Source organism: Sarcophilus harrisii, chromosome 3 (assembly GCF_902635505.1).
Source record: "Sarcophilus harrisii chromosome 3, mSarHar1.11, whole genome shotgun sequence".
Taxonomy (NCBI): domain Eukaryota; kingdom Metazoa; phylum Chordata; class Mammalia; order Dasyuromorphia; family Dasyuridae; genus Sarcophilus; species Sarcophilus harrisii.
Genome location: NC_045428.1, coordinates 180,860,452 through 180,880,188, shown reverse-complemented (window position 1 = coordinate 180,880,188; position 19,737 = coordinate 180,860,452). Strand labels below are relative to the sequence as shown.

At 33.0% G+C, this 19,737-nt stretch overlaps 1 protein-coding gene across 1 annotated transcript in view; it reads left to right on the top strand.

The window, feature by feature from the left end:
* Nucleotides 1-18,329, top strand: part of GBE1 (1,4-alpha-glucan branching enzyme 1) — a 142,890-nt gene extending 124,561 nt beyond the window's left edge. Inside the window, exons 15-16 of the mRNA XM_031958840.1 lie at nucleotides 9,005-9,122; nucleotides 16,551-18,329. Coding sequence (XP_031814700.1) covers nucleotides 9,005-9,122; nucleotides 16,551-16,607 — 175 coding nt within the window. The 3' untranslated portion in view covers nucleotides 16,608-18,329. The remainder of the gene's footprint in view (nucleotides 1-9,004; nucleotides 9,123-16,550) is intronic.
* Nucleotides 18,330-19,737: the final 1,408 nt, after the last annotated feature.

Below are 19,737 nucleotides of genomic sequence, written 5' to 3'. Positions count from 1 at the left end.
GCTTAAAAGGCTCTTTTCATTTCACCTCACATTTCCTTTTTTACTCTACTTTTTGATGAAGTTAGCTCTTCTCGCCAAAAATGATTCTTCTACATGCACCCTTAATACCAATCCTTCTTATCTTCTCCATAAAATTTCCTCCAGTAACATCTCCCCTTCCCTCTTTAATTTTTAGTCTCTTCATCAGAAAGAGAAACCAAAGATAATCAATAGTGTTATATGCTGATAAGTGATCGAGCAGAATTAGAATTGGCAAACAGGCAGTAGATATGATAATTCAGAAATAATTAACAATTTGGGAGAGAGTAATTTCATGTGAATGATGAGATTAGAAGCCAAATTCAAAAGTAAGAAACATTTTCCAAAAAGTTTATTTACTAGAATCTGATGAGGATTTTTTAAATATGGAGGAAATATGAACATATTTTCACGGTTTCTGTGACATTGATCACTCTTGGTTCAATTCCTACCTCCCTAACCATCATGAGTCTCATTTGCTGGATCTTCATCCATGTCTTGGAACTAAATGCAAGTGTCCAATAAGCCTCTATTCTGAATTCTCCACCTAACCCTCTTCTTTTTTTTAAATGTTATCTCTTTTGGTGTTCTCATCAGTTACTATGGATTCAGTTATTCTTTCTATGCTGATGGTTTCCCATTTTGTTGTTGTTGTTGGGTTTTTTTTTTTTTTTTTTTTTGGTCGAGTCATTGCCTCTCTTCTTCATTGTAAGTATCCATTAAATGTTGGACATTTTGAATTGGATGCCCACAGACATCTCAAAGTTTATATATTCAAAAATAGTTCCTTGTGCTTCTTCTATACTTACATATAATTGTTAAAGGTAGACTCATCCTCCCCTCAGTATCATCCTAGTTTCTTCACTTTCCCTCAACACATATATCTCACAAGTTTGGAAATTCTATCATTTATACTGGTACATTATCTCTCATAAGCATTCACTTCTTTCCTTTCATCCTAGTATAGGCCATCATCACTATCTGGGATCAAATATAAGTTTATCTGTTTGAAATGTAAAGTTCTTTATAAACTAACCGATCCTATTATTCCAGGCATCATACACTCCTCTAAGCACTTAACAATTTAGTCAAATGGGCCTAGTTATTTTTCTTCAAACATACCATTCCATCTCTCATTTCTATATCTTCTCTTTGATATTCCTCTTTCCAGTGTTTTCTCCCTACTTTTGTCTCTAAGAATCCCTGACTTCCTTTAAGACTAAGCTTATATATGAGACCTTTCCTAGTCCCTTTAATTTCTAGGATTATCCCCTCTTATTTTCCAGCACATATATATATATATATATATATATATAGATATATTTTCTTATTCTCATCTTAGGAGAATTCAATCTATAGATAGATAGATAGATTGAATTCTCCTAAGTATGTTGTCTTATAATATGTTTCTTTTCTTGCTGGTTCAGCAGTATAACTACCATAAAGTAATCCCTTTAATAAGTACCTATTAACTAATTGATTTCTTTTATCTCTTTGATCCATGAATTCCACCTCAAGTTGCCTGAAGGTTCCTAAGCCTTTTTGGCTCTCCTGAATTTAAATACATACAGACCTAAATGCCTTTCATGTCCTACTTAGATTATAGGGGAAAAGAATTACTAATACAGGCATCTGTTCCCTCTTTCCCTGTATTCATAATTGAGTCAATAAAAGTGTATTTTAAATAATTATTTATAAAAGAATGTACAAATTTAAAAATTATATATCAACATAAAATAATTATATTGTAAGAAGAAAAGAAAATAGTTCCAGAGAAGGTAATAGTCTACCTTCCTAAACTACCTAGCTTATTTTTCCTCAGGATTATCAGGATTTTCCATCGGCTGGGAATATCCATTTCCTTCTGATCCCATAGATAAGAATTTCTCATCCTGTATAAGAAAATTCATCTTGTCCATCCCCCTCTTATTAAAATGGTGTTAGTCCATTTCATTTGTATGTATAGTTATTCAGTTATCTTAAAATTCTGTCCAGACTCACTTTTCAGCCTATTAGTCTCCTGATTGATTTTGGTCTTACCCTTGTACTAGTACTGTGTGAAAGACATATGTCTCAAAGGAGCCAAGTAAATGGTCTTCTCTCTAACATTTGATCAATGGATATATTCAGATACCCCTGAAGAAGCAGTGGTGGTAGTGGGGAAAGGAGTGTCTCAGTACATCCACTACACTCCTCAGTGCTGTTCTTCTAGAAAAAAATTTACCACCAAAAAAGATCAACATTTGCTATCTAATCATCCTTCCAAATAATTAGAAAACAAGTAGATTAATTAGAATTGAATCCAACACAAAAGTTATTTCCAAGATTTATCAACAGACTACTATTTTTTTCACAGAGTGATTAAAGAATTGGATCTCAAAAATAATTGATTTGCTTGGTTTAACCAGCTTGATTATTAATCTGTAAAAAAAAAATTAATTACTTTGAAATCCGAGAATTTTACCTTACATTAGAGTTCTTTAGTTTCATCAACTGGAATAAAATAAGTTGTATCAAATGATATAAGTGATGGTACTTTTTCTTACATCAAAATCTTCATTCTTTGAAGAAACATTTTATCAAGAAGCTAAACAAACAAAGCAGCTTTTGAAGCATTAGAACACATCGAATTTGTAAAAGCTTTGCTTTCTCTTCCCTTTAATCTTATTGGCCTCTTGCAGAATATGGCATTTCCACAATTCTTGCTATAAGCTTACCATTTATTCAAACCTGCTCATAGGTGTAGTGAGTGCTTAGGAATCTTTTGAATTAAAAAAAAAATTGTAAATCATAGCATTTAACAGGGGGCAGATGGCACAGTGGAGAGCACTGGCCCTGCAGTCAGGAGGATCTGAGTTTCAAGTTTGGCCTCAGACACTTAACACTTACTACCTGTGTGATCCTGGGCAAGTAACTTAACCCCAATTGCCTCATGAAAAAAAAAAAAAAAAGTAAACATCATAACATTTAAAAACTATGTCCAGGTTGATATCTGTAATGTCCAGACTAGCTTTCTGGAGGGTCTCAATACCAGCCCACGTCCTTAATTTTAGAAGAGAAGTGAGAAGGCAGGACTCACGTGGATGGTTAGTTATGGAGTCTGTTTATTTCAGAGTCTCTCAGCCTTGTATTCTCTAATACCCTTATATAACTATAGCACACTGTGCATACAGGACCACATAAACTTGCTGTGTTGTGTAGATCTCTCTGCTACTTGGTATCACTCTGCTTTAATTACAACACAGGTTGTCACACCCCCTGACTTCACAGGAAGAGTGAGAGCCCATGGTGGGAAATGAGGAGCCAAATGAAACACTGTCAGCAGGATTCCTTTTACTGGACTAAAGAGTATTATACCTCAGTCAGGGTTCCTCACTATCTGTGGCTCTCTACATCTCTCTCTTTCTTTTGTTTTATTGAAGCAGCTATATATCAGTAGTTAAATCCATCAGCATAGGAGGAATTACACAGTAATATAGCAAACAATATAAATAAATAAGATACTATAAAAGACTTCCATGAGTCCCAGAAGGAAGGTATAGAAAATATCTCTTAATTCACAATCATACATACACCTTCCTCAGCAGCCAAGAGATAGTCCAAAGCCAGTCCATTGTCCATCACTTCATATGTCAGGGAATCCAGTGATTGCTATAGGTTTTGAAGTCTCATTAGCAGTTATTTTAATGGTCATGGTGATGTTCATTAGTCAATTGCCATATACATAGGGTTAACTGCCATGCTCTTTCAGTAGCAGACATAGTCAGAGATGGAACCACCTGATGTTTCTTGGGTCTTCTCCTTCGTTTTTAGGGTCTTTTCCTTTTTTTCCATCTCTCTCCAATGGACAAAGGCCTATCAGATTCCTTCTCCATCTGAAGAGACACAAGTAAACTCTTTGCCCCAAGCAGTTAACCTAATCTAGTCCCTTCCATTCACTGCTCTCCAGATTTCTCCACATCATCTGCTGATTAAAGATACTGGAGCTGTTCACACTGGACACTGCCCTTCCAGCGGTTTATGAAATCTGTCTGCTGGAACCAGTGCATCTTTTTCAAAAATCAAAAATTTTATAAGTTTTCTACGGTTACTTGTGGCTCCCCCTTTCTTTTGTTTTTGGAGGAGTGTCTTGCTGTCTCTATTTCCTCTCTCTACTATACCTGTTCTTGAGGATTGAAGGGTATGTCAGTCATGTGTGAAATCTGATACTGTGCACAAAAGTGTGCAAAAGGTTTATAAGTATATGCAAGTCCATTATCTGTTTCTATTGCTTGTGGCACAACCATAACTGCAAAGGAATTCAGTAACGAACTGGGCCATCTCTTTTGCTGCTGGTACTGCAAAAGTAAAACCTGAAAAGGTATCCACTATGACATGGATAAAAGACAGATGAGCAAAAGATTTATAATGGGTTACATCCACCTGCCAAATTTCATTGAGTCTCAGACCATGAGGGTTCTTCCTTGGAGCAAGTGTGGGAACATGGAAAGGAATGCAAGTTATACAGGTTTTTACTATGTTCCTAGCTTCATCTTTTGATACCCCAAACTGTAGACATAAAGCCTATGCAGCCGGATAATATTTAGAATGAGATTCTTGGGCTGTCTGAAGTAGAGGAGTGTTAGCTAACATGATGAGAAAGCGACCTGCCTTTGAGTTTCCATGAAAAATAGTTCCTAGAATACCAGTACGATAGTGGACATGCAGGAAGTAATACTTACCTGAACAGTTTCTCACTTGCTCCTGAATTCCTTAAAAAGCTGAAATATGTTAGAGGCTACAAATTTTATTTGGGCTGTGGCAATTCTTTGCACCATAACTACTGAATGAGCCAAATCAGATAATATATTTATAACTCCTAGATAATAAGTAAGAGCTAACATAATTGCATATAACTCATTCTGCTGAGTGAACTGAAAGGAAGTCCTGACTACTTTTTTTACAGCTAAATCAGGAGAATATATGGCACAAATGTTATGTTTGGACGCATCGGTAAAGATGCTTAGTCCTTTAGAAACATTTTCTTCAAAAACCCATGGCCAATTATGTAAGAGCTGGGTTATCTTTAAGGGGGACCTACGTGTAAAATTTGGAGCTCTGGCCAATAAAATTTGCCACTCTAGGATATTTTCACGGCATATTGTTATAAAAGGTTATAAAAGGATATAAAATATCTTGTCACGCCTTATCCCCAGGTTATTGTATCACTTGCTTAATGGCCTTTAATAAGATTCTAACCACAAGCACTGGATAAGGAGTAAGACTTTGGTCTAGTGCTTAGAGGGTCACCCTCATACTTTCTCCTTGATGAAGGACTGCTTTGAGTGCCTGTTTCTTAGCAAAAACTGATATTACCAAGGGTTTTTGCATGATTATTTCAACCACATTGGATAAAGCCAGTTCAACCTCCCTCACAGCCTTTTGAGTTTCTTTTGTAAGGTGGCGGTGTGAGTCTAAAGCAGTGTCTCCCCTTAAGATGTCATACAATGATTGTAATTGATAAGTAGTTAAGCCTAACACTGGACATGTCCATTGAATATCTCTTAACAGTTTCTGAAAGTCATTTAAGGTGCTCAACTTCTCTGTTCTTAAAGAAAGTTTTTGTACTGTAAGAACCTTGGGGTATCCCTAAATCCCTAAATCATATCCTAAACATTGAAAAGGAGCATGCCTTTGAATTTTTTCTGGACAATTGGTAGTTCCTTAGTGTTTATATGGTCTTTTGTAGGCATGCTTCTAATCTTTGTTCCTCAGGTGCACACCCCAAGATATCATCCATGTAATCTAATAACATAACTTTTGGAAATGTTTTTCTTACTGGAATAAAAGTAGTAGCCACATACATTTGTCCCATGGTAGGGCTATTTTTCATTCCATGGCAAAACTGTCCATTCAGATCTTTTATAAGACTCAGCTAAATTAAAGCTGGGCACTGAAAAGGCAAAAATTTTCATATCATCCTTATTTAGAGGGATAGAGAAGAAACAATCCTTAATGTCTATAACCCAGAGGCGATTCCTTAGGCAATTGATTAGGAGATGGAAGCCTAGTCTGAAGACTTCCCATAGTTTCCATCTGTTCTTTTACTTTTCTCAAATCAATCAACAGCCTCCATTTTCCAGATTTCTTTTTTACACAAATACAGGGGAATTCCAAGGACTTAGAGGAGGTTGTAGGTATCCTTAGTCAAGTTGCTCCTGTACTATATCTAATAAGTCCTGAATTTTTTTACTGGTTAAGGGCCACTGTTCCACCCACACTGGTGTATTAGTTTTCCATTGAAATTGAACAGGTGATTGTGCTGGCAGGCCTTTCAAAGCAGCTCTGCCTAAAAAGCTGAAGTACTCAGTTGTAATCCTAACTGTTGTAAAATGTCTCTTCTCTTACCACCCCCTCTTGCTACTCATTCTCTTCCTCATGAAGGCTGCTTTGAGGGAGGAGGATCAAGAAACAGAGGATACCTCAAGGGCACATGCACAGGCTTAGAGGGAAGTGAAGAGGGGCTGAGAATCTGAGAAGCACCATGCCCCTCAAACTTCTCAGCACAGTCCTTAACTCCCTTCCTGCCCAATTGACCATTCTCCTCAAACCTCTCAAAGCAGTAACAAACAATATAAATCAATATGATACTATAAAAGACTTCCATACCTCTCTCATACGTTGTATCCTCTGGGGCTATGGGCACCAATTTTCTGCTTGTTTTTCTTCTCATACTTCTTTGTCACTTCATGCTAAAAACTTTCTTTTTCTTTTTCTTATATATGGAATTTCTTAAAGCCAGTTTTATCACATTGTGTTCAGTTAGTTGTTCTTCTACTATCTTCTGCATCTCTGGCTCCAACCTCTCCTCCACAACTTGAGAACTTAGTAATCTGCTTCTGAGTTACAAGCAAACCTAGCTTCTCCCCTACATAGTTCCCTCAGGAGGATGGTTCTTTTGTTAGCACTTGCCTCATTTTGGCTGAAAAATGAAAGTGGCTAGATTAATCCTTACTGAAATCTTCCTGCTTGTATGTCTTTAAATTTAACTTGTTCCTGAGTCACGCTGCTTTCCAAGGCCCCATGTTGAATGTCAAATGTAATGTCCCAACTAGCTCTCTGGAAGATCTCGTTATCAGCCCAAGTCCTTAGTCTTAGAAAAGGAGTGAAGAGGTGGGACTCTCATGGATGGTCAAACATGGAGTCTGTTTACTCCAAATTCTCTTAGCCTTATATACTCTAATACCCTTACATAACTATAGTACGCATGTGCTAACTATATACTGCAGATGCAGGACCACGTAAACAACTTGCTATTCTGTATAGATGTCTCTTTGCCACTTGTTGTCACTCTTATTCAGCTATAGCACAGGTTGTCCCTATTCCTAACTTCTCAGAAAGGCTGAGAGCCCTTAGGGTGGATGGGTAGCTGAACCAGACAGTCAGCAGGGTTCCTTTTACTGAAATAAAGAGTCTTATACCTTGCCCATTGTTCTCCATTATCTGTGGCCTTCTACAGATAACACTTAATTTAATCTCTTTTTCCTTTTCCCTTTCTTCTCTTTTCTCTGAAATAAGCAGATTATTTTTTTTTCTGAGACAATTAGAGTTAAGTGACTTGCCCAAGGTCACACAACTAGGAAGTATTAAGTGTCTGAGCCCAGATCTAAACTCAGGTTCTCCTGACTTCAGGGCTGGTGCTCTATTCACTGTGCCACCTAGCTGCTCCACCTAGCTGCCCCACCTAGTTGCCCCACAGATTAAAATTTAAGACCAATATTTATTCATTACCTTTCTGTTCTCAGCAAGTACCACCTCTTACATGATAATTTTCCTGATTCCCCATAGCCCCCAACTTTCTATTTATTAACTACATGTTTTTTTTATGTTTTCTTTTTTCTTCAGTTATATATTAAAACCATTTTAAACTTTTTTTAAGGTTTTTAATTATATTCCCTTTTTCTTTCTTTCCCCTCCTGAAACAGTAAGCAATCTGATATAGTTTTTACATGTACAGTCATGTAAAGCATTTTCTTATTAATCATTTTTGCATAAAAAGAAAAAATGGAAAGAAAAGAAAATAACATGCTTCAGTGTGTATTCAGACTTTTAGTTCTTTCTCTGGAAGCAGATAATGATTCATCATGAGTCCTTTGGGATTGTCTTAGATCATTATATTACCAAGATTATTTAAGTTATTTACAATTTTTCGTCATACAATCTTGTAGTTACTGTGTAAAATATTTTCCTGGGTCTGCTCTCTTTGTATCAGTTCATGTAACGGCATTTTTTTCTGATGTCACTCTGCTTATCATTTTTCATAGTACAATAACATTCTATTACAATCATATCTCACAGCTCAGTGAGCCATTCCTCAAAATTGATGAGCATCCTCCAGATTTCCGGTTACTAACTATCAGTAAAAAGAGTGGCTATAAATATTGTTGTTTTTGTATTTGAATACTATTCTTAGCAGTTTTGAATGTAATAAATATGCATGAGTATTTATTACAAGGAATGTGTGTATAAAATAAAGTTATTGGGTTCTTTGGGAAATCAAATTATAACAGGTTCTAATATACTAATACCAGAAAGTGGTAGAATATAAGCTTCTTGAAGGCAAATGTTTTATTTTTGTCTTTTTATCTTCCAATCCTACTATAGTTCAGATTATTATTAAGAACAGTAACAGTGACATTGATATAGCATCTAAAATTTACAAAGTATGTTACATATTTTCTTTCATTTGATCTCCACATCAGGCTTGTAAGGTATCTACCACAGGTATTTTATTTATTCTGCATGAAAAAAAGCCTGAAATAGGTCAAGTAACTTGTACATGGTTACAAAGTTGCAGAAGTGTTTTTGTATTAAGTCCTTTCTTCTATTTAAGTCAATACCTACTGTGCCATATTGTCTTAGAAGAATAAAGGTAAAACAAATATGGTATATATTTTAGGAGATCTTATTAAAACAAAATTAATTTGAATTCCTTAATACATTATAAATTCAAAATTGTTCTGGATACTGATGAAGAGAAATATGGAGGACATCAGAGATTGGACCATAATACAGATTTCATTTCTGAGTCTTTTGAACATAATGGCCGTCCTTATTCTCTTTTGGTAAGTATTATTTCCAAAACATTTGCTTTCTGTCTTTAGGAGGCTCTTGAAGTTGCTGTTGATATTAATCATAACAATAAAAAGCTACATTTCTTGACATTTCATAAAATATTTTTTTTTTATTTCCAGCATATTTTCTTAACAGAAAGAACCTAGAAAATAAAATATTAAATCATATGAATAAGTTCTATTTTGTGTGGCTGTTCTTGTCGCTTATAAATCAGTCCTTGTGATCTTTGGACCCTAGTAATTCATGTAATATAAAGGAAAAATGTTAATTCTAGCAGAATTTTTCTTTGTAAAATGTGAATTTGCTTTAATTTGTTTATCACATGAGTGGTTTTTTAAGTGTTTGTATAGACTTTATTTCCTGTATTTTGCTCCACAATTTCTTATCTTTTTTTCCATTGGGTAATTGGATGATTTGTGAATTACTAAGATAATTATGATAAATTTCTAAGATAAGATCAGAAATTTGGTCTATTTATGCATCTGGAATAATTTACAATTTCATTTGGAATGTAGTTTTGCACTCAAATGCATATCTCAATATTTTCTGCTCCTCTTAGCTGACTGATATGATTCATCTTTTTTTGATTCAAGAACACAAATGCTTTATGAAAACGCTTTTGTTTATTCCCTATTACAGAAAAAGGTAATCTTGCATAGTGATTAACAATGGAAAAATGAGATTTTTGATGATGAGTAAGATTGGATTCTGGAGAAAGTATATATACTAGAAGATGTTAGGTAATCTCAAAGCTCTGTACAAAGGCCAAGAATACAAAAAGCAAAAATTAAACATCCTCTATTCTCTTTTTTTTTTTTTTAATAGCTTTTTATTTACAGGATATATGCATGGGTAACTTTACAACATTAACAATTGCCAAACCTCTTGTTCCAATTTTTCACCTCTTACCCCCCCCACCCCCTCCCCTAGATGGCAGGATGACCAGTAGAAACATCCTCTATTCTCAAAGAACTTATGTTTTGTCAGATCTTGGCTTGATAGAAACTATTGAAAGTAACACTCAGCTAAAAGTAAAAATAGAAAATATCCAGTAAGATGACAAAATAGTCACTTTCTTCAATCCCAAAACCTCAGAAGAAAAGAATTATGGAGTAGATGATGTTACAGCCAACTCTACAAAATAAAAACATACCATTCCCACACTACTAGTCCACAGAATTTTAATACTTAGAGCTTTCATTAGAATCCTACACTTACAAACTTACAAAACTTCCAAGTTTGGGGACCCCCTAAAGTCTATCCCTTTGGGATAGATCCCTTTGGGACTTTGGGTAAAAGTTCTAGATTTGTTAAATTGATAGCAAAATTAGAATGTTTGGGGCTTTTTCTTTTTAAATAATGTAATTATTTTCTCATTTATGTTTCAGTCTCATGAAATATTATAAAATACATTAACAGTGTGATAGAATTTAACAAGAAGAATTGTCCTGGTTCATGGTTGTTGAATAAGCAAATGAAAAAGTATTTATTAATTATTTATTGTGCTAGGGATACAAAGAAAAGTTAATCAGCACTTTTTTTCCCAAGGAGCTCACATTGTTCTAGGGGAAGACAATTATAGGAGGTTTTAGCTGCAAGCCAGATGCAAAGGTCTCAAAGTTCTTAAAATTCAGTGACAAAAACAGATGGTAATATTTCTTTAATGTTAATCCATTTTTGATGTTGAACCATCTAACAGTGCCAAGGACTCTGATGATGAGAACTTTCTTTTCTGAATCTTAAGAAACTATGACTACAGAAGAAGTACAGGCTGCAACCTTTTTAAAAACAGTTGCCAGGCAGTATAGGTTTCTGAAGAGTGTTGCATTTCCCATTTCTCTTGAGTCCAGAATTTATGTCTTTTTTGGAATCTGAGTTTTAGTCGTTGAAGTATTGGCAGAATTGAATGAAAATTAACTGATAAAGTCACTCATTCTACAAAAATGTATTAAGCATAAGAACCATTTACAGAAGCAATTCCACACATATACATTAATCAGTATGTCCTGTACAACAATTTGTTAGGTAGGAACAAGAATTCATAGAAATTGGGAAAAAAAAAGAAGAATTTTATAATACCAGCCTTCCTAGCTACTATGGATACCCATTTGTGTGACCCTTTAAAGATCTTTGCACCCGGCTGAAACAAAATAACAGCACTAACAACTTCCCCCCTCCCCCCAATTTTTTTTTCCCAAAATTAACTCATTCAACAGACATGGAATGTGCTGCACATTAATGCATCAACTGGAAAAAAAAAAAGTATGTTGCATAGGGTTGTGTTACATCAAGAGAGATATGACATCATAGGGACAAGTAGGACAAAATAGAGCCTTTTTCTTTTATTTTGTTCTCTCTGACCATGTGTTATTTAAATTGCTTATTTAAATAACTAGGCTCTAGATGGGAAATCACAGGTAGTAGGGCTGAAATAGGAGAATACAAATGAACCAAGAAAATACAATTACCTCTTTACCATATTTGCTTAAGGAACAACTAGAAGAAGCAAAATTGACTTCAAAAATAACTTTTCCTACCTTCAGCTACTTTATAGCTGAATCCCATAGTAATAAAATTCATTATTACCCAGTTTTAGTTGTGTTGTGGACCCAGTTACATCACTTGAGCATAACAACCTCATACTGTTTTTATCAGACTTATCCTGTCAGTAAAGCAAGGGGCTGTTTCCTTTTGATGTTAAACCTTTATAAAGGAATTCTGTGCCCATGAAACAGTAGTGAAAAAGACAATTTTTGTTAAGAATTTACTTTGCAAGCTCCATTATGATCCATAGGATCTGCTGAATAAGTTTCAAATCTATGCTTTCAAAAATAGCAACAAACAGAGCTTTCAGAATTTTTTTTTAATAGCCTTTTATTTACAGGTTATATGCATGGGTAACTTTATAGCATTAACAATTTCCAAACCTCTTGTTCCAATTTTTCACCTCTTACCCCCCCACCCCCTCCCCCAGATGGCAGGATGATCAGTAGATGTTAAATATATTAAAATATAAATTAGATACACAATAAGTATACATGACCAAACCGTTATTTTCCTGTACAAAAAGAATCAGACTCTGAAATATTGTACAATTAGCTTGTGAAGGAAATCAAAAATGCAGGTGGGCATAAATATAGGGATTGGGAATTCAATGTAATGGTTTTTAGTCATCTCCCAGAGTTCTTTCTCTGGGCTTAGTTGGTTCAGTTCATTACACTTGCAGAATTCTTAAGATAGCATTTCATGCTGCAGCATCAGCAGGTAAAAAAGCCCTAGATTTTTTTTTCCCCCCATTGGTCAAAAATGTGAAGCCAAGTGATCCAGTTTGTTATATACTGCCACTGAAATCATATTAACTATGATCAGAATAATTTAAGGTTTAAAAAAAAAAAGTGGTGTAAAACTTTTTAATCTTGTTGGGAAAAAGTGGCATTCCATTTTAGTATGTTCATTTTTTTGAGCTTCAGTTGCTGAAATTCACTAACAGTATTATGTTGGGGACCAATGTGCTAGGGAGAATTCTTTTTTCCTACTTAACATGAACCTGACCTAAGAGCAGAATTGCCACTTAGAAATATAAATTCCCTGACAGAAAGGGGAGCACAGATAAATAAGCCCCAAATTTTTGTACTTTGCTTCTTTGCTATTGTGAATAATGTGAGTCCTGTATAATGAAAATATAAGCAAAGTTTGCTATTTAGATTCATTGCCAATAACCATTTGGTCAGTTAATTATCCCCATTTTACATTTGGGAAAACTCAAGTGGACTGTAATACAATTATCTTTTTGACAAGATGCTTAGCATAGTTATTTAATTTTTGTAAAGTTTTAAATTTGTTTTTTTAAAAAAATGAACCCTGACATTGAAAATTATCTTTTTAATATCCTTTAAAAATAAAAAAAATAATTAATCAACTACTTTAAAATTTATTCGTGTTGTTTCATGTTTTTAAAAATAATATATGTATGTATAATATATATATATAGTTAACACATATATTATATGTGTAATTGTCTTAGAAAAGTACAACTCACTGAAAATTATAACTCTTTTCCCAAAATATTAGCAAAATAAAATTTGGCAGAAATGCATATAGTTTCATTAAATTTAACATACTAAAAACCTGATTAAAATTTTTAGTTTCTTGAATTGTTCATTTTCAATCTTGATGTTACCAATGGTATTTTTTTTAAGTTTTTCAACTTTTTATAACTTTTTTAAATGCATGAAATTAGATAACAATTACTATATAACAATTTTAAATGCTAATACATATATATTTCCCCAAATCTAACAGTTTTAAACTTGTTTGCTTTAATCCTTAATGTTATCTAATTAACTATATTTATTACTGTCTCTTTTAAGGACATGAATTGTTAGGAGCTCTATATCACAAAAATTTTAGAAGAAAAGATTGTGTCACATGAATATACCACAATGTCCATGAATGTTCTCTTCTTTTTTTGAAACTTATATTAATAGACTTTTTGCCTTTTCTGAACTTAAAAGAACAGCAAATAAAATTAGCATTTCCATATACATAATAGAAAAGAAAAAAGACAATTGTATATTAAACTGCGTATCTCTATTATATACACCTTACAATTCTTTTTCATTACACTCACTCACTGTCCTGCCTGTCAGTGTTGCTGCTTTTTGGCCTTCTTACTGTTTTGTTGGTTTTGTTTTTTGTTTTTGTTTTTTTTTTTTAATTTCTGTTTTTTAGAGAAAGATAGCTCAATGGTTCTCTTTATTTTAATTTTCTACTTCTGTGGATGATAATTTTATCCTTATCACCTGTCACCCACTCTGCTACTACTGAAAAAATTAAAAGCAAAGCTCTTGTAATAAGTATGTCTAGTCAAAATAAATTCCCTTATTGCCTGTGTCCAAAACTTCATCTTGAGTCCTCTGTGTTTAGAATGAGTAGTAATCTTTATCATCAGTCCTTTGGAATCAGTTGAGTCATTTTAGCTACTCTTTTATTTTCTTTTTTTTTTTTCCCCTTCTAAATCTGTGTTTGCTTTTTATTTTGCCTTCTGATTCCAAATTATGAAAGACTTACGCCATCGGTCAAGTTCTCACATTCTGCAAGTAGATTATTTGGAATACTAAAAAATTATAGCAAAATAAGATATTTGTCATAGTGAAGGCAGTACTGTGCTAGTTCTTTACTTTACTAATTATAGTTTTAAAAAGAAACATATCTTTACAAATTAAGTTATAGAGAGAATGGTGCATTAATTGGCTAGAGTTTACTTCTGTCAGAAAGACCTAGCCTTATATTTTGCTTCTTGAGACTTACTGGCTATTGTGATTCTAGGCAGGACATAACCTCTCAGTGCCCTCAGGCAATTCTTTAAGAGTCTAAATTGCTGAGGTGGTGCTAATCTGAATTGATAGGCTGTCACAGTTCCCAGGAAGTCACAAATCCAATGCTATTTTTATTAATAGTAACAACAAAGAATTAAGTAGCAAAAAGGTCCATTAAAGCAATTCATATCACTAGGTGAGCTAGGTGACTGAATGGATTGAGTCTTGAGTCAAGAAACCCGAGTTCAAATGTAACTTAAGACATTTACTACTTGTTACCCTGGGCAAGTCACTTTACCCTGTTTGCCTCAGTTTCCCCATTTTTAAAATGAGCTGTAAAGAGAAATGGCAAATCACTCCTGTAGTTTTGCCAAGAAAATTCCAAATGGAGTCATATGAAATGCTGGAGTGTTAACATTTCCTATATTTACATATGAACAGACAATTCTCAGATGAAGAAATTGAAACTATTTCTAGTCATATGAAAAGATGCTCCAAGTCATTATTAATCAGAGAAATGCAAATTAAGACAACTCTAAGATACCACTACACACCTGTCAGATTGGCTAAGATGACAGGAAAGAATAATGATGATTGTTGGAGGGGATGCGGAAAACTGGGACATTGATGCATTGTTGGTGGAGTTGTGAACGAATCCAACCATTTTGGAGAGTAGTTTGGAACTATGCTCAAAAAGTTATCAAACTGTGCATACCCTTTGATCCAGCAGTGTTACTACTGGGATTATATCCCAAAGAGATTATAAAGAAGGGAAAGGGACCTGTATGTGCACGAATGTTTGTGGCAGCCCTTTTTGTAGTGGCTAGAAACTGGAAACTGAATGGATGTCCATCAGTTGGAGAATGGCTGAATAAATTGTGGTATATGAAAATTATGGAATATTACTGTTCTGTAAGTAATGACTAACAGGATGATTTCAGAAAGGCCTGGAGAGACTTACACGAACTGATGCTGAGTGAAATGAGCAGGACCAGGAGATCATTATGTACTTCAACAACAATACTAGATGATGACCAGTTCTGATGGATCAGGCCATCCTCAGCAACGAGATCAACCAAATCATTTCTAATGGAGCAGTAATGAACTGAACTAGCTATGCCCAGAAAAATAACTCTGGAGATGACTAAAACCATTACATTAAATTCCCAATCCCTATATTTATGCACACATGCATTTCTGATTTCCTTCACAAGCTAATTGTACAATAATTCAGAGTCTGATTCTTTTTGTACAGCAAAATAATGTTTTGGTCATGTATACTTATTGTGTATCTAAGTTATATTTTAATATATTTAACATCTACTGGTCATCCTGCCATCTAGGGAGGGGTGGGGTGGTAAGAGGTGAAAAATTGGAACAAGAGGTTTGGCAATTGTTAATGCTGTAAAGTTACCCATGTATATATCCTGTAAATAAAAGGCTATTAAATAAAAATAAAAAAAAATTTCCTATATTTATAAGGTGAATCCTCTGAAATACAGATTTGTGACTAATTAGAAAAATAGTTTAAGTTATACCACCTGAAGTTAAAAGTGTGTGGCTCTTAGGATTCTTTTGATTGCATTCATTAAGCTCTTATTCTTCAAAGGGAGAAAAAGTAAATAAGCAAACATTTTCATAAATAATGCTTTCTAGGTGCAGAAATAGTTCAAAAACATTGGTTTGTCACATTACTTCTGTTTAATGAAACAACATGACATCATTGGCCTTAGGCAAGATTTAATTCACAGCACTATAGTAATGCAATAATGTTTAAACATAACAATAAGGAATCATCATTTGTCACTCATTTATCATTGTCAGTAGCCCTACTACATATTCTCAGAAGTCTTAACACTGACAGTTATAAATCATACAGATCCCTCTAGTAGTAATTGTTTTAAAATGCTGTCATTAACATTAGAACAAAGATTGGAAAGGTATTGTACAGTATGGTAAGATTTTAAATATGATTCATAAGGATTAATTACCTTAGGAAAACAGAAGTCTGTCTTGCCATCAAACTTATTTCTTGAAATCTGTAGTGTAATGATTTTCAAGTTTGTAATGACTTCTTTTTCTTACCTCTTTAAAAATTAGGTATACATTCCAAGCAGAGTGGGTCTTGTGCTTCAAAATATGGATATACCAAACTGAAGGCGACAAAATTTGCCTGCAGCGGATACAGATTCTTATTTTATGTTCCTGCATTTAGCCTCTTTTCATTTTGTAGGCTTTAAAACTGTGTGGCAAAAAATATTGGGAATTGAATATTGATATGTACACATGAATATTAAATTTTTTAAAAAGACCTTTTCCAGAGCCATATAAGTAAACAAATACAGAGAAAAAATTCTTTGCATTTCTTGTATTTTTTGTAGCATATTTTCAACCTTTAAATGGCTATTATTCTCAAGTTGAATTTTACATTTTATGAAAGTAAAGTGGACTTTCATGCTGTTTTAATTTAAGATTTGATTTATTTGTTATATGATATAATCTTTTTTTAATGCACAGAGTAAGCAATTTTTTTTTTAATTGGACAAATAGCAATCTTATTGAAGTTTCTTGAATATTTGGCAAAGAATACTATTACTGAAAAGGTATCATAATTTTGTTATATTGGTGACATAATAATGTTAAGAATTTTTTCAAAAGATAATATCATAGGCTTTATGTGTAAAGACAATTATGTATGATTTTGGTATAACAATTTCATTTTATTTACTTTCATTCACATAACATTCTTGTATCCCCTTCTGTTTTCCCAAGCCTTATTATAATAATTGTGGCATTTCAAGGACCATTTTAATTTCCATTAGTTAATACTGTACAAAAAGTAATGATTTTTGAAATTAATGAATGTCACATTCATTAATTCTTTCCATTTTATATAATGCTGTTTAAGGCCTTCATTGACCTTCATTAGCATAATTAATTCACGTTTTAAAAAATGCTTCATACCTAGTTTGAAGAAAAATTTACTGCTTCTTCAGTACTTTGGAATGGGCTTCACAAATGGGCTGCAATATAACCTATGAAGTAGATTTCTGTGCCATGGCCAATATATCCATAGTTTTCTTAAGTATCATCAATTCTTTGAATATATGTTTTAGCCACATATTAGCATTATTTGTTTTTGTTATTTGTTTTGTCCAGAATCATTTGTAATTTACAGCAACTATATTGCAATTTTCATTTTTAAAGGAAACATCCAGTACAATTTGTTTTCTATTAACAAACTTTTGCATTAACTATCTTCCATATACTAAGCTTTTTATTGTAAAGTGTGGAATGAATATTTAAGGTTTATTTTGGATTTCTGAATCTTAATTTCCTTTTTAATAACTCAAATAATAATTTGAATGTATTAGAAAGATTAAATGGTACTGGATGACAATTTTGCATGCTAGGAAAAATGAAATGGAAAGTTTTTTGTGATGCATTTCCCAAAAAAAGGATTTGTGAATGTCCTAGCACTGTCATAGTCTTCATACTATAACTATTAAAGATGAAGACACTGTCACATTAAGTATTTTCAAGTTTGTATTACCCTACTGTTTCCATTATGCACAAAAGTATTACCATGTTATTTACATATCATGATAGCATTTTAAAATGTGGAATATAGAATTATTATTTTGAATTGTTTTATAGATGTGGAATTGTTATTTTCAAAGTGTTATATTTTATCATATTGATTGATTTTGCAAACATATTCTTTAGATTTCACTGGTTTACAGTGATGGTTCCACAAAATAATATAAGGTAATTTTTGTCAAGTTTTTATGCTTGAGGAACAATAAATGTATGCTGCTAAATAGGAACAATAAAAATATATGCAAATAAATAAAATATTAAAAGTTTAAAAATGTTGTAGTTATTTATCTATTAAAAACCTTTACAAAGTATTTTCATGTTTGATGTCCATACACTTTTTTTTTTTTTCTGGTTGCTTTTGTGCTTATGAAATTATCTAGGAAAATCTTTTTTCTTTTTAGTTGCTAAATATTTTCAACAAATACAAGAGATAATGGAATATTTTTATTCTTTTAACAGTTCTTTTTTCCCCCTTATTTTGTCAGTAATAAGGAGCCATCTTGTCATCACATAATTAAAAAATGGCATCTTAGTGTGATTTTTTTTCCAATAATTTTCCAAAACAGGAGTGAATATCTTCATTTTATGTTTTTATAAACAATATGGTCAGAAATGCAATGCATTATTGTTATGAAGGAAAAGAATATTGATCAGCATATGCAAACTAATTACAGATTATCATCTCCAAAAAACACCTTATTAAAAAATGAAATAAACTTAATCATTTATACCTCTTCATAAAAACAAGGTGTTAATCCAATTCAGAAAACCTTGTACTTTGTAATAACTATTATCGCAACATTCAGTTAAATCTAAAATTTTTTTTCTAAGAATGCTTTCTTCTTTTGACAATTAAAAGATTGGTAGTTCACCTTTTTCCCATTTTTGTCAAGTCCTACACAATTTGCATTCTAAAAAATATTTGCCCTACTATGTTTCTATCTTTATTGTAGCATAAATGATATAATCTCTTTTCAAGACATTAACATAAATGATTAGCCCAAAATCAACTCAATTTTCAGTAAAAGTAAAGGAACATTTGTTAATATGTGTGTTTTTCTGATTTCATCAAACCCCTTTAACAATGACAAGGCTAGTTAACACTAGCTATGTGACACTATGTGACACTATAGATAAGCAGCTTCTGATTGGGAGGTCTGTTCTTAAACTAATTCAAAGGAATGTGCAGGCAAATAGATTTGGCAGGAAGCAATGAGAAAAGTATGTGTTCTTTAGTTCAATTTTCAGCTTTAGAGCAAACATCTTTTTCTCTGTATTTGGGCCTAATTTCTTCAAAAGCAAGATAAAATGGTCTTATTGTCTTCACTAAATGAAGCAAATCAAAACACATGACATTAAATAGAAATTAGAATAGTGAAAGAGCTTTCCAGCTGAGCAGTAGCTAGTATGGTCATAGTTATTTAGGCTGATCTGGTTTTTCCTAAGACCTTGCCCATGCAGATTAGGTCAATATTTTTCTTAAAATGAATTCTCATTTTTTATACCCTTTGATGAAAATAAAAACTGAGTTTAAAAAGTAGTCACAAGCTCTTCCTTTAAATAGCATGTACAACCAAGATTGATATGGAGACAAGAAAGGTGCCAACAGAATTAATCCTATATCCTTGCTAAACAGTCTTTCCCTGCCATATCTAAGTATAATCATCCTCACACTATGTTTTCTTTT